Below are 16203 nucleotides of genomic sequence, written 5' to 3' on the forward strand. Positions count from 1 at the left end.
GTAGTAGTATAAAGCTCAAGACAGTCAACAAAACAACAAATTTATTCATAATATTTTATATTCATAATTTAATAACTAATGTGTACGTATGATTATGTAAGTAGACATAATTGTTTGAATAAATAAATAAATTACAGAATGCTCTAGATCACAGAAAGATGTCCTACGAAATCCTATATTTAGGTACAAAAATAAAATAAAAAGTTCAGCGTTGATCTAGGTAGAATGTACTATAAATGTGACCTAGAAAGTAGATACTATTTTTTAGCATTATGAAAGAGATGTTGTACTTCACGTAGTTACACTTTTATTAATAATTCAAACAATACAGTTTTCGATGAGTTGTTTGATAACACAGTGTACATATCTATACAATTATATTCAACTACTCCTAGGTAAATGTAAAATACATTTTTCTATACATCAAAGATCCCACAAATAAGGAAAAAGTTCTATTGCTCTTGCAGGTAACTAAAATTGCTCCAACTTAGCCGATTTGTGGCATTGTAAAACTGCAAAGTAGAAATAAAAATATTAACAAATTGCACTAGTGAGATTCAAAGGATTGTCATTCATCTTTCTTCATCACTGTCGTCATCCTCGAGTTCGTCGACAACTCCGGCCGCATCGCTCGTCACTGCTTGTGCTAACAGTCCGGTAATACCCGTCGAGTTCTTTTTACTGTCCAAGAAATTATAAACATACTCCTCTATTGTGTCTTCATCAAATGGGATAAGATCTTCCAAGTCTATTTGTCTTTTTTCGCGTTTTTCGTGCGGGATTTTGTTTTGTGATGACAAGGAATATGCATTTTCGTCATTTTCCACTATTCCCTTTCTATATATTTCTACAGGTACATTACTACCATCACTAACATCGTACTTTATGCCGATATCAGTTTCCTGAATTTCAATTGAACCGTGGCCGTTTTCAATTAAAGTTTTTAAATCAGAGTGAGATTTACTTTTCCTTTTTATTTCAATTTTATTACCTTTATTTTGTTCTCTAGTTGCATGGAGATGCTTCACTTCATTTGTTCTATTGACCTTAGGAATCTCATTTGTTAGTATAGTATTCTTGTCATAATCTATGTCTGGCTTAGCGCTGTATGTTTTTACTTTAGAATGACCTTGTATTATTAAATACATAGGAGTCGAGGGTGTTGTAGATTCTTCTGTTTGAGATAAATCAGTTGATTTTGTATTTGGCAATGGAGTTGTGAATCGCATATGTAAATAAGGGTCATGGGTATGTGTATTAGGTTTTTTAAATGTACCAGAACTTGGTCTACTTGAATGTTTTTGTTGAGATGCGGTTGTAGTTTCAGATAGTTTTATAGGTGGCGGTTGCATTGTCTGCATAGTTTCTATGTTTATGTTGTCTTCCGGAAAATGTTCCTTATACACTTGTAAGTGTTCAGACGCATGTGCATATAGATTATCTTCAGGTCTGTCAGGTCCGTCGACTAAAGGCATTGACATCATTGAGCTTATCATATCCAAAACGGTAGTTTCTGGTTTTGATTTGATAGTGGGAGCAGTTACTAATTCAGAGTGATAAGTCGTTAATTTTTGGGTTGTCAACTCTTCATATTTATTGTTTATTGTTTCATCATTCGACCATGTAGACTGCGTGCTATTAGAGGAATGTAGAGCTACTGTAGTCGGTGGAGCAGTAGGAATGAAAGTAGGAGGAGGTGTTGGCTCGAATGGTATAGGTGTCGGTTGAAGAGGTGGTGGCGCTTCTGATAGCATCGGTCTGTAGAAAGTATATGGATTGTCTGAAGATTGCGGGTAATCGCTCGATATTAAATTAAAACTTTCATTTACAACATTATTATCATCTATAAGAGTTGTAGGTCCCCACCCTGAATAATCGCTGCTTACCCCTTTTGGGGCAGGAGTCGTACTATTCTGTAATTCTAAAATCCAATTGTTTATATTTGTTGAAGAAGATTGGTATATCAAGTTGGCTTCCTGCAAGGCATAAGATGAAGTTATATGGTCTTGAAAAGGTGTGGATTCTGTTGCGTATGGCGCAGGCGTGGTGGGCATAGTTTGACTGGCTTGCACTGGTAGTTTATCTTCGGGCCTTACAAAATGCGATGGAATGCTAAGTGGTGGCGGAGGCGGTGGTGGGACAAGAATGGTCATCGGAAAGCGATCACTTATCTTGTATGCGAAATCTTCATATTTGATAGGTGTTTGCGGTCTCTGGTGTCTTCTGGGGATCATAGGAGGCATTCGAGATCCTAGGCTGGGCCGACGTGACGAGACTCCTAACATGAGAACCTCCGACTTCCTCTCTGGAAAGTGTTCTCGCTCGATCCTGGTGTCGTCCAGCCAGTAGTGCACCCGCTCGAGCAGCGGAGGCTCGTAGTCGTACGTGGGGTCCTGCCGAAGAGGGTCCCCGCGTCCAGTCAGAGGCTTCCACTGGTCGAAGTCCATTCGGGGTGAGAATATTGAGGCTATGCTGCTAAGGTTTTTTCTGTCTTCATCTGGAAATTTCAAAAACATAATTTATTACGTGGAATTCTAATACAGATAGATTGAAAACTTTCTATAAGTAGTTATGCTATTGCAAAATTTATTAATAGTTATTATGAATAAAATATATCGATGAACAGAATTTTCTAAAATCTTCTTCGTTCAGCATAGAAAAATTGTGGTATTACAGGAAATATTCCAATGTATGGTAACTGCTTTACCATATTTACTAAGAGGAAATATAATATCTTATTTGTTGTGAAGTATCACAAATTAAATTAAATTAATTTGGTATATTCCCACGATCACTGCACAACTGTGCCTCACAAGCATTACGAGATAACTGCAAAGAATGATTCGCTCTCCCCTTCTTTTTGTAGGCTCTTTGAACACTCCCGAAACCATATGGTACGCTAACACAAAGATAAAAATACAATAACTTACATTGTGCGTTGACTGATGTGTCTACATGTGCTACAGCCCACTTCCTGGTCACAAACGGCACCAACAGCATCCAACATTTAATCTATTAAAGATAATAAAATAAAATTAACAGTTAACTCTTATAACTTATTAATTAAAAGTACAAGTAAAATGTGGCTTTCGAGAAGACCTTATGTATCATCCTTTATTTTTATTTAAATGTTATTGCACGAAATACAATTTGCGAAAGTACAATAATCCTCATGTTATAATACTTTTTTGGGCTAGAGTCGGACACTACATTGCTTCGGCTTCGGTTTCAACTTTAATATCCAGTTTTGGTCATAGGTAGTTTTGATTTTGGCCAATAAAGTCACCCGAAACTTTAGACCCGTCAAAACTAGTTTTTTGATATAATCGAAAAAATTCTTCGTTAAATTTTTTTTTGTTGTGTTTCGGCCAAAAATCACGATTCCAATAGTTTCGGTTCAACACAAGTAGGTGTACGCGCTACTAGGTTTGTGACTCTCGTATTAGCCTGACATACTGAAAAGATAAAAGTTGATGCTATGAATGAGGATTATAGTTGAATTTTAACATTTCCCCAGTTTCATAAGGGCTCATTATATTAAAAATAATGTTCGCATTACCCACATTCAAGTGTCTGAAGGCTGTCAGACTTTTGGGCAGTTTTTGGCCAGAGGTGCTTGTTAAAATACCTGTCGGCACAACTGCACAAAAGAAGAGCTAATTTAATACCTATCATATATATCCATCTTCCGTGTTATTAACTTGCAATATTTAACCTCGATTTGTGAGAAATGTTGAATGTGCAAGTATAATTTTTGTAACTGCTGATGACAATTATTTTTAACTAGCTTTTACTCGTTTGTAGTATTCGTTGCCGTCGTTATTATTCCGAAAGTTTTCAGCATTAACATTCTACTGGTTGCAAGGGGTAACCTAATTTTGGCAATTATTGTCATAATTTTTAAGTTCAAGTTAGACTCGTTTCTAGTTCTATTCGGAACAGATTTTTTTACAAAATCGTCCGTCGATGCTGCGCCTGTTCGGGTTATGGGGGGTTCACGAATCACGAAATCTCGAACAAAATCTATTCGAATAAAACAAATCGGACTTATATGTCAGACCCCATAAGGATGGATGATCCATAGTTTACGTCGTGGTACAGTCTTTGCAGGGACGTGTCAGATTTATTTGCCCCCGAGTGACTATGGGTTTATCTCCGACATTGAAAATGATCGTTCTTTCCCAGTGAAAGCGCAGTGGCGGCAGCGGCGGCGTGCAGTGAATATGTAACATAGGCGTTGTTACATGATGGGAATCTATAATGGTTTACTTCTAATTTTCTTGCTCTTTACTTTTACTCATAACGATTATATTAAAATCAAAACTGAAACCACCGCTATTCAAAATAAATCATTGTTAACCTTTCGATTAAAGCAGCCTTTTTGCTATCTGACAGATAACTCTTCTGATAGACTCTCTTCTCCTAATTATTAATTCTCAACTTATGCAAGTCTAAATCCCCAAATAAAAAAGAAGTGCAAATTCAACAATCCTCTAGAAGTTGTCATTGCGCTACCGATTACTAAGCATGATATGATCGTGGTCATAAAATCTAGAAACTTATGTAAAATGTTTGAATAGTTATAGTGGGGTGAATATCACTTATATAGTACCACTCTATGTGGTACGTATTAAAAAAAATTAGATTCATTCCTTCACTGTAAGCTTGATTATTTTATTTTATTGTAGATAAGTATTATTTACTAACGAGCAGTCACTAATTCGCTTCTAATTCGCAATGTTTCTTGACATGCGGCCGTCTGTGTAAACCCACATTTACAAATTGTTTCTACTATATATCCAACTCTGTAATTCCAGAATAAGCCATTTCGATCCCATAGCTGATAGCTAGCATGTCTTGGAAAATAGACATGTTCCGCAAACATGTGACCCGGGGCCGGTCAGACGGAGCGGCGACTTTCCTTTTCTACTTCTTGAGCCATTGTGGTCAATCCAATCGTCTGACCTTACCGCCTAAATGGAATATATATACTGACCACGCACTCACGGGTTTACGGGTGAAATTCTAAATAAGTACTGTTTTGTGCCACTTATTGGAAATTGGCACAGTTTGTACCTACCTAGATGTAGTGGGTATTATTGATAGTGGTTGGTACGGTAGGTGTGCGTGGAACAGAACATCGTAAGTACTAGAATAAGATGTTCGATATAATAAAAAAATCGATATTTTAGCTTCGATTTCTCATAAGGGAACCAGTATAAAGAAAGTACGTATACTCTCGGTTTGTTTTATTTCAAAAACATTTGTCGGATATTTTCATTCTCTTACGGCAATTTGTGGTCTAGTCTAACTACAAAATAGGTATAACTAGTCGAATGGCTTCCGCGAAAAAAGTCCGTCTAAGTGATAGAGAAAACTCGTGATTAAATCTTATCAACAGTGTATGTGTACGTGTCACATAAATCGATAAATTGTTTTATTGGGAATCCTCATTCCCAATAAAACAATTTATATAAAACTTGCAAAAATAGAAAACTTGCAAAACAACACTAAGTAAACATTAACTGTGTATGACCAGATATATCAATATCTATTTCTCTGAATACAAACTATTCGTGAATCGGTACGTGTTACTCAATGTGTCGCACATATTCCGTGTTGAACAGCAATGATATCCGGAATTTCACTAAAATTAATTTCTCTCATAGTAATGGATTTTTAGAAACTATTTCTACAGGCTTATGTAATGACTGCTTGTTCCTGATAAACCATTTTAATTTATTGTTTATCCCCATAAATGTTCGAGTAAATTCACATTATAGGTAGAAGCATGAGCTAAAAATTATTTGCGCATCATATTAAAGTTTGTAATATCTTTAGCAAAAATAACCTAATTAGATTACAATATTCACAATAGAGTGCTAAGGTTTCGTTTGACACGCGCCTAGACTAGAACCTGTCCGGCCGTTAGAGCTTCGCAAAACATGTGCCACTGATCACGCATAGCAGATACCTATCGCAGATATGGGTTAACATCTTGTACATTATAACCCAGAATGTCGTAATATTATCTATGAAGATTCTGTAATTACTTAAATAAAATAACCACGAAAGTCTGCTACAGTGACCATACTAAATATCTATACTATTAACGCGTTGTCCCTTGTAAAGGAATAGTATTTTATGAACATTTTAACTGGGGAAAATGTTAGTTTGTCTATTGGACAATGGAAGTTAATGCTGAAAAAATATCGGAGATAGAGCCCTTCTGAGTGGCATAAAAACAGTAAAGTTCTACAGCTCGGAAGATCTGGTGCCTAAAATCTGTCGCACAAGTAGGTTGCAGTCATCTAAAACGTAATACGGTAATTAATGAAAAATTGTAGTAGTGATAACGTCCACCAGACAGGTACCTAGTACACTACACACAGTACTCAAATCAAGCATAGGTTTGAGTACAGTCGGCATACTCCAAGTGTTACGACGAGCCCACACACCACATGCAAACGATGCCGTTACCATTTTACCGAGGCTATACATGTTACATTAGCATTAAATTACAAGTAATTTACAACGACTTACAAGCTTCTTATGCTGTTCTTAGAAGTTTCAGTTTTGACCATGTAGTGTTATACGCGAGCATAAATATTTTTGATCTAAGTAAAGTCATCTCTGAACATGGGGCCTCTTTTCTGTCCTATATATCATAGCTAAGCGTTTAAATTCTCTACGAAATAAATAAAAACTAGATCATAATCGGTTCAGCCGTTTAGCTGCTACGATGCCACGGACAGTCAAATTCGCAAACATAAACTCATAACTCCCCTCCGTCTGTCGTCGGGGGTTAATAAAAAGGGCTATCCCTAAAGGTAATTTTTATTAATATTTTTATTACATCATCTAAAAAGTGTCCGAGTAATATATAATTTTCATACTAATATTATACCTATTAATCGTTACCTCCGTCTGATTCCAAAACAGGTTTAAACTGAATCAATAATTATTCACGCACTTCCAAAAAACTCGTATTTATTTACCAGTGAAAGTTAAAGTGACGTTTATTTATTAAATTTTATGTTCGGACACGGATGATGTGCGGGGGCGGAGCGCCGTGGGAGCCGCGCGGGCAGACCGAGTGGCGCCACGGGCGGTTTCTGCGCGCCGCCGCCCACGTCGCCTACCCAACACGTTTTACGCCCGGGTGTAAACTGACCGTGAATCTTTTTGTAAAATCTTTTAGCCAAGCAAAAACGCTTACGGTCCGCCAAATCGGACGCCACCACGCACGCTGTCAATTCCTGCTTGACTGCTCAAACGCCAGCAGACTCCAATAAGTTGCAAGTATCGTCCAAATTTTAACGGTAGCAGTGACCACAAATTCATTCATGAACAAAAATTTATCACACTTCTTGTACATGGTTCACTCTTTGAGTACGTCTATACTATGCTCATCTATCTATACATGGTATTTATGAAATTTGGCACAATGATAATAAAATTGTTGATAGTATCCAATATCATTACGAGTAGCGGTGAGCCGGTGAGGGAGATGTCCAAGCGCGTAATGTGATGTGTGTTAGGTAGATGGTATGGACAAAAAAAGAATGGGACTCGATTGTAATATCAAAGCTATTCTCTATCTTTTAGGAATAGCACGACTATAGAGGCCCTGCTACAATACAATATGTAAGGGTTACGTTCATGTAACATGCTACGCGTGACGTGATCTTGAGCCTCTCACAACACAACATATACATAAGTTGGTAGTTAATTATCTAACTCATACTCAACGGAACTAGCCGTTCATATGTTACGTGTCCCGTCCCGGAGTGTACCTATTTATCAGACGGCGAAGGTCGGAGAAATTTGGTCCTTTAGATATGGCTTTCTGTCAACCTCAGTCGAGTGGGTGAGCAAGGAAAGAAATATTAACACTTTCACATGTTTTATGTGTCGATGACCTGTCGGCACTTGGCTGAAGACGAGCCCACGCCTCCAGACGTCCGAGTTCTCAGGTTCTGTCTTTATCGCGCACGATATGTCTTATCTTCAACTTGGACATCTCTACATGTGAATGGGCTGTGACTAATATGCCTGTACATAAAAAAATGTTAATATAAATTCGAAAACATGGGGGAATAGGCTTGTATAATGTATATAATGTTAAAGAACTACATATGCTAACATATAACGAGAAATAGAATCTAGATAGGCTGGATATAACGTACATGAAAACCTAAGCATAGAAAAGACATCAACGCGTTAAAATTAAGTTAGGTAGGTACTTAAAATTATACTTGTCTTGTAGATTACACTGGGAGATTAGGTAATAAACTTATACAAGTTTTGATATTTGATACACAATTTTGATGTTTAGAAAAAAAAAACAGTTTTCTTATATTTTAGCATTTACAATCGTCGAGAATTACTTCCAAACCCATAATTTTTATTAATTAACTGTATATGCTTGTATGTTAGTTTGTTGTCGGCTTATTCATTATGTTCAAATATTGTAACTTTATCTATACTTATAGGCTTGTTAGTAGTTTCCTTTCATTTACTTCCGCAAACGAGGGAAAACTCTCACAGCTCGTTACACTGTAAGGTTCAACTATGAAGTAGGGACGCACTGTCTTACAGGCAAAATATATAGTATTAACGCACTGCAAAATACATACAATGCCGCATCAGATACACAGTAATACGTCATTAAATTACTTGAAAATTAATAATGGTTTTCTTAGCAAAAATCAATAATTAAATTAATGGTGTGTTATTCAAAATTATAATTATCTATAAAGGTACAAACATAAACAAACACTCATTCAAGACTCAGAAGTTCTAAAAGTTTTAACTTAAAGGACTTCCAAGTTAGAACACATTGTATCTTTTACAATGCATATTTAAATAAAGAGAATATAAAATAAGAGTCAAAGCGGTTGGTAAAGTTCTGATTTCTTGGACTTAACAATTGAGTTTTACCTAATTACAATATACGTATCTACCCAATATCTATATAAAAACTAAGTAAATTAAAAATTTAAGTAACCTCTGACTCCGAAGTTGGTGCCATCCTCCTCTCACCTGCTAGAAAAGAGTTGACGGTTTCCAAACGGCTGAACACACATTTTCCAAACATAGTTAAGAACACACTCAAATTCTCTTTCAAATAAAAATAAACTAGATCAAATTTGTTTCAGCTGTTTTGATGCCACGGACAGACATACAGATACACAGACACGTTATGTATAACTCCTTCTGTCGTCGGGGGTTATTTTCGTTACATTTGTACCTTCGACCCTAAAGGATTATGGATGGATGGTAGGTTAGGTTAGTGAAGTGGAATTTTTCATATGAATGTGGATTTTTATCATATAGGTGACACTACGTCCAATATGAAAATTCGTCAAAAAATTTGAGCCGACTCGGAGAAACTAATTACAAGCAAAATTAATATAACTGCAAGGAACCTTATCATTTCAAACACTTTCTTCAATAGCGCACAACAAAGCGACGTTAATCAAATCGATTTAAAATCAAATTTAAAATTAGAAATATCTCACCGCAATCATTTTGCCAGACGTCCGCACTAAACACTGGGGTCACGCGACACACGCACGCAGCACCAAGGAGCCGGGCGCGGATCCCGCTCCGCGTCTGACACTCGTCTGTGACCGGTCACCGGCGCTCGTGGGTACTCGGCCCTCCATAGCGCACGCTGTCTCCTTGCCGCCAATGAAACAGAGAGAATGCGGAATACAACTGCGTAATCATTTCTGTAAAATAAAAGCTCTACTCAATCTCTGCTCTAATACTTATTGTGCGTCGTGCAGTAACCATAGGAATATAGTCTTCCTCTTTGCGTGTAACTGAGCAACTTCAATGGCTTCACGTATAGTTATACTATATCTACCTAACTAAACACTACTAAAAAAGCAATTAATTGTTAGGTAGACTAGTTTTGCAAATATGTAGACGCTTCGAAAGAAAGGCTGTAGAGGAGTTAAGTATGAAATGCTACGAAATATAGTAAGCACTGAATTTATCTCTATGTAATAAGTGTTCTATCGCTACCTATGCATGATATCTGCCAGTTCTCAGACGCGTGTGAAATGACCGAAGCTTTGGAGACAGTGTGACTTACGATACGACTTAGAGCTAACTTCGTTTTCCAATGTATTCTGCGTATCAATCGGTGCGGATGTTTTTGTGTGTTGTTATCCAAGATCGCGGGCGATTAGCCTTACGTAAATGTTAATAAGGACTTGCTTAGAAAATAAGGTAGTAAACGCATTCTGTGAAGTGTTTTACATTATTCGGGTGTAAACAAAAAGCACGAAACGTTTTTATTTCAAAACTTTTTCTAGTTAAGTTGTTTTGCATATAAATAGAGTAATAATATCTAAATTAAGTACCTAATTATGTATAATAATTAATCTGCGTTATAACATTTAATGATAAATACATTTAGGATCATTAACTTTTCAATAAGTATAATTTTAAATTTTAGGTTATGAAGTATCGACGTATCATGTGGCCAATTCAACAATAGACCGACGACGACGCAAGTCGTCATATCATTGCATAAGAAAAAAATAATACTCTTTATTAGTATACCTAGGTATTAAACTTTACGTGAAAATGTGCCTCTAATTTCTGAAAAATGATTTCATTTGGTCTAAGTGGACACAACGCCCTCGAAGTCCTGGGTTCCAGCACGAGTGCGCTGGAAATCGAACCCATGCTTGTACTCGTTATCATTATCATAGATAGGGTGAACCTGCTGGTTTACGATCAGTTAGTCGATGTCTCGACTTTAAAACGTCATAACTTAAAAAAATGTTGCATTAGAAACTAGATATTGTGTTTTACGCGTAAAAAAACTATTCAACTATTTAATAAACCTATCTTCATAAATAATCCTATTTATCTGTTATTTTTAAATTTAAAAATAATCAAAAAGTGTGTTTTGTTTAGTTCACGATCGTTTTTCGTCAGTTTACGTTCACACATTTGCGCCTGTTTACGATCATTAAAAACCACTGAAAAAGGAACTCTAGGGCAATGAATTGAAAGTCGAAATTGTATTGTATTATTTGTTGAAAAAAATTTTTTTTTCCGTTTGACAAAATGAACATTATAGGGCATTAGTGCTGCTTCAGAATAAGATATTTCGCGCATTTCTGTGCATTTTAAGTGCAACTAGGGAATGCATACATCGCAGGCTATATTTTTTTCCAAATCTTCTTCAAAATCACTAATTAATTCTTCAGCACATTCACTGTATAACAAGGTATCTTTTTATTACTATTATTTTTTATAAAATCTTCTTTTTCTTTTCCTCTGCTTTCTTGTGTCATATAAAACTAATATTTTTCTATAGAAAAAATAAATTATCGGTAACAGGCCGTTTCCCGACCACTTGGTTTGTCATTAGTAAAAAGCATTTAATTTTATGATTATTTTTCATTTTAAGCCGATCGCCATCTGATCTATAAAGTAAACATGTTACGATGGAACAAAGTAAATATTAATATTCCCGACAACATCATGCAAGATACTACAAAATCTTAACGAAGATAAGGCCAAAACCGCCCCCTTACGATCACCTAATCGTAAACTGAAGGAAGCTTAGTTTTGTAACGTCTCATGGCGATCACCTTATTTTATAGTAAATTATTAACTTTTTTTATTAAATTTCCACGTAAGAAGGAAATATAACTCTTTTTCAACACCACACACATTAAAGTAAAGGTTAAACCGTATGAAAAACATGTTTTACTGACGATTCAATGTTCACGTCCCACTATTTTTTTCTTAAGATTTGGCGGTAATATTCACGCAAACGCATTGGATAGATTTCGTCAGCTCACTGATCGATAAATAACATATTTGGCTACCGAGACAACTGATACAAATGAAAAGGATAGATGGATCAACCCTTTTTATGCAAAATTAACACTTCACGCGCGGTAATACGGTTATTTTAGAGGTTTTTTGTAAAAGTGATCGAGAGCGGGTGGTGATCGGTGAACCGGTCGATTCACCCTACCTATTCTTTTATACGGTCCTGGGCGTGATATGCTTGTTTCTGTGTTTGTTTCCCGCGTGCGCTACAAGCTTAGGGCTAGGCGTAGCCCACACCGTCGAGTGTTGTCCATTTATTTATTAAAGCAGAACATTATTGGCCGTTAAATATTGTCAAATTAGGTATTTTGTTGCTTACGCCCGTTGTTCGTGAGATTTTTTAAATACCTAACCACGTCTAGGTAGTTATAGATTTGGATAGATGTATAGGCCTGGTAGTTCCTATAAGCAAAGATTTATAATACTTATAGTCTAATTAAAATGTACTTAGGTACAGTTAATAGTTACGCTCATTGGGTGCTGAAGATCATTATTGTTTGCATTGGAATTTTTGCTTACTTACCTACTTACTAGCTTTAAACCGGCCAAGTACGTGATAGACTTGCGTTCTCCGAAGTCTCGGTATGAGTTCGACCACACAAGTTATGCTACACCATTCGCTGCGCTATAAACACCAAGAGATGAGGTCTAATAAATACACTCGGATTCCCAGTCGAACAAATCAGTAACGTTTGAAAAAGGTAGACGCGATTTTTCAAAATGTTGTCAGATCGTTAGAAAAAAACCGGTACCTATATGAAGTAATATAAACTTGTGCTTCAAAATAAAGACCTCTTTCTCGGGTACACACTTATTTAGAGATAGATATCAAGTTTAATTTGATGTCGATCTGTTTCATTCAAATTGACTTTTCCGACCAGGTCTTTAAAAAAATTAGGAAATTAATTTCGATTGCCAAGAATCGGGACGTGGCAATTATATACAAGGACTCCTTATGTCGGCTACACACTATCGCCGAACTTAGACAGATGCCGACGCGAATAGATTAATATTTCATAGCTTGAATGAGAGCTTTTATTTACCGCAATTAAAACTCAGCTATGTATCGAATCCGCCAAAGTTAGAGAAACTGTATCATGATAATGTTATAGACTGCATTCGATATTTTGTTCGTAAATGTGAAAAACTAAAACTCTTTACTATTATTACCAAACTAGCAGAGAACCGCTTCACGCTCCTCATTAATGTGGCTATCATACCGCATTAGAAATTAGCGCGTACCTACAAACTCTTATCTCAGATATTAAGATTAGTATAGATTACAGCTGTGTAAGGAGGCTTATAAAGCCGTTCTACTATTTCTCAATGTGAAAACGCTGACAAATAACGTTTGGTATGCATGCCGCGTTGGCCGTGTGCTAAACAAGGAGAAAGAAACAAATGGAAAAAGAGAAAAGCAAATTGATTACGAATGATATATGTAGTGTCATTGTAGTAGGTATTATATAATGTCGCCACACCAACATATATATACGTAGGTACCTATACGAATATCGTTCGTGCGTGGCCATCGTGTTGTAAGCCATACTTAGATATCTATGTTTATGCCATTCATTTTGGGAATAAATTGTGCACAAACCCATCCCTCTGTGCAATCGCATTATGAATCCAAAGTTTTCCAACAAACTCAATCTTTTCCATATTCTAGCCACCATCTGCATATATCAGGGATAGTCTTTGACATTGTAAATATGTCTGATTTATTTATTTAGCTTTTGGAAATTAACTACATATATTTACACCTGTTCGTAAAAAACTGATCAGCAGCATGCAAAGGCATTTGCGTGGGGCAATCAGCGAACAAAATGTAGCAAAGTTAATAAACTTTGCTTACAAGTCTCTTGTTACACAAGTAGCTCTTTTTGCTTAGATAGAAAATTTATTTATTTCTCCATTTTCACGTTTTCCTACTCTTATAAACTTTGAAATGCTTTAGTAGTATTTACATGTCAATATGAATAATAAACATTCGTACTTGCATTACATACCTACTACTTGTTTATTGTAGGTGTGAAGAGTTAACATATTACAATATGGTGCCTGTATAAAGTATCATTACCATATGGCGGCGCATAAGGATACGGCGATATTACGTTATAATGAGCGCTATAACATTTCGTTTCGTTAGTTGTGCAATTGTTATAGTTACAGACAATCAATATTATTTCTTGCTATATAAGCACACCTTATATAAAGAAGTTCATAGTCGCAATATTACATACTACAGATAGTGGTGATGTCTTATCTCACTCGTACAAGAATGGATGCAAACACATGTACAAGTTTATGACCAACCAACCTGTGTTAATTCCCATAATAAATATCTGTCTGACATAAATCCACATCAAATCTCCTTCCTATTTATGGAGAAAATTATCATAATAAACAATGAGATATTAACTAGTGTTTCACATACTAAGGTGAACCAAATTGTTATAAATTAGGGGCCATCCATTAATCACGTTTCCTAGCATTTTAACCGCCCCATCTCCCTTGGTGATATGTGGTAAGGCTTAAAGCGAATGGGGTAGGATCCCTCCTACCTAAAAATAAAAAAACAGATGTAACTATACCTTTAGATAAGTAAAGTGTGATAGGGTATTTAGCAAAACATTATGTAGGAATTTCCTCTTAATTTATTTGAAATGTGACTCATAAATACATCAAGTGGATCTTCTGAATTTGTCTCATTGGAGTTTTTAGAATCTTGTCTACCATATTCCTCGATAAGCTTCATATGCTCTTCTAGGTTTTCAACTTCATTAGTCTCTGAATCAAAGTACCTGTCTTCAGCATCTTGGGCCTCCTGCTGCAAGTCATCATACTGCTCATCGTTATCTATATTAGAGTAGTCAAAGTCCACATCATTCCCCTCCAAGAAACTATTGTACATCTCTTGAATAAATTCTTGACGGAGAAGATTTCTCTCTGGTGCACTTATAAGAGCCTGTTTTCTTGGTTCAGGCAAATAATTAGGTTTTATATCAGGTGTATCAAAATCACCCCAGCTTTTTTTACTTTTAAAAATTTCAGCCGAGTTGTCACAATTATGCGCTGACTCACTTTGTTCTTCATTATCCTCTTCTAACATTTGTACATTTTTGGTTTCTCTCATTTGGTTTCTATCAACAGTTTCCAAAATCATGTTCAGAAAAGTGATATTTTCGGTATCAATTCCATCTCGTTCTCTGATTTCATCATCACTTAAATATTGACCTATCAGTTGCTCATACAGTAAAGGATTGCGATACATCATCTGTTTTTCACTAAAATAGTCTGATTCACTTTGCATCTTTTGTAAAGCTTTATATCTTCGATTTCTAACTCTCTTGTGTTTGCTTTCCTCTGAATGATACACCTTTAATTCCAATATATACTCCTGAAATCTGGTAGAATCTCCAGGTAGGTGTAATTCTTCAAAATATTTGAGGTGTTGTGGTGCTAAATATTTTCCAAATTGTAGAAGAAAATCTAGCGGTGATTTTTGATATAATTGAAAAGCCATATTGATTTTTTCAGCAGTTCTGACTTCACCTTCATTGATTCGAGAATTTTTAAAAGAAATCTGAACACATCTTACCAAGTAGTCAATTATATCATGAATAGGGTCGAAGAATTCCACTTCTTTTTGAATATTAGTGACTGATTCCATTTTAATTTACACATTCAAGTGAAATTTTATTATCTTTTGCGTGTTTACTTTATGAAGGACAATAATTAAACTCCAAAAGTATAAGGAATAGAATAGTATTGTATTAGATACTATTAAAATATATACCACTTTGATTTTATATTGTTTAATTTTTATATTACCTACCTACATGCAAAATGTTTCTTTTCTTTATTTTTATTTTATTTTATCGCATTTGTCCTATGAGTGATAGTGACAGTTAACATTTAGTCTGTCCATGCTGGCTACAGTAGCATTCACCGACCTGCCATTGCAGCATGCACTGTTCTATAAATAAGCATGAATTTTGTTGAAACGGGGGGATTCGAAATTTTCGATTACCTATCTCTGTATCCCCCCAATATTCCATAGCCTTCTTTAGATATACAATGCTACCACTATAAGAATTCTTATTCACACTTCGCTTAGGTCTCTATGAAAACCACCCTTCACAGGTGTAGGTGTGTGACGCGCGATCGCACTTTACAAATAGTATGATATCGCGCCATAAATGTTCCTGCATGACAGCAGCGGAATAATACACAACGCATAATGCTGTTTGTCCAACAATGATTTTGGATAACGCTTACCAATCCAAAATCTTTGCGTTTGTCTATGACATATTTGTTTTATATTTGACATTG

At 35.8% G+C, this 16203-nt stretch overlaps 2 protein-coding genes across 2 annotated transcripts; both read right to left on the reverse strand.

Moving 5' to 3' along the window:
• Positions 1-21: 21 nt before the first annotated feature.
• On the reverse strand, positions 22-10243 carry LOC128676286 (uncharacterized protein). The gene is made up of 3 exons (XM_053756314.2): positions 9525-10243; positions 2931-3012; positions 22-2497 (listed from the first exon to the last, which is right to left on the reverse strand). The coding sequence occupies exons 1-3, from the start codon at positions 9531-9533 to the stop codon at positions 573-575; spliced, it is 2016 nt and encodes a 671-aa protein (XP_053612289.1). The 5' UTR covers positions 9534-10243; the 3' UTR covers positions 22-572.
• Positions 10244-14442: 4199 nt separating this feature from the next.
• LOC128676291 (uncharacterized protein) lies at positions 14443-15936 on the reverse strand. Its single transcript, XM_053756322.2, has one exon. It carries the CDS (start codon positions 15539-15541, stop codon positions 14492-14494), a length of 1050 nt encoding a protein of 349 aa, XP_053612297.1. The 5' UTR covers positions 15542-15936; the 3' UTR covers positions 14443-14491.
• Positions 15937-16203: the final 267 nt, after the last annotated feature.

Source organism: Plodia interpunctella, chromosome 16 (assembly GCF_027563975.2).
Source record: "Plodia interpunctella isolate USDA-ARS_2022_Savannah chromosome 16, ilPloInte3.2, whole genome shotgun sequence".
Taxonomy (NCBI): Eukaryota; Metazoa; Arthropoda; class Insecta; order Lepidoptera; family Pyralidae; genus Plodia; species Plodia interpunctella.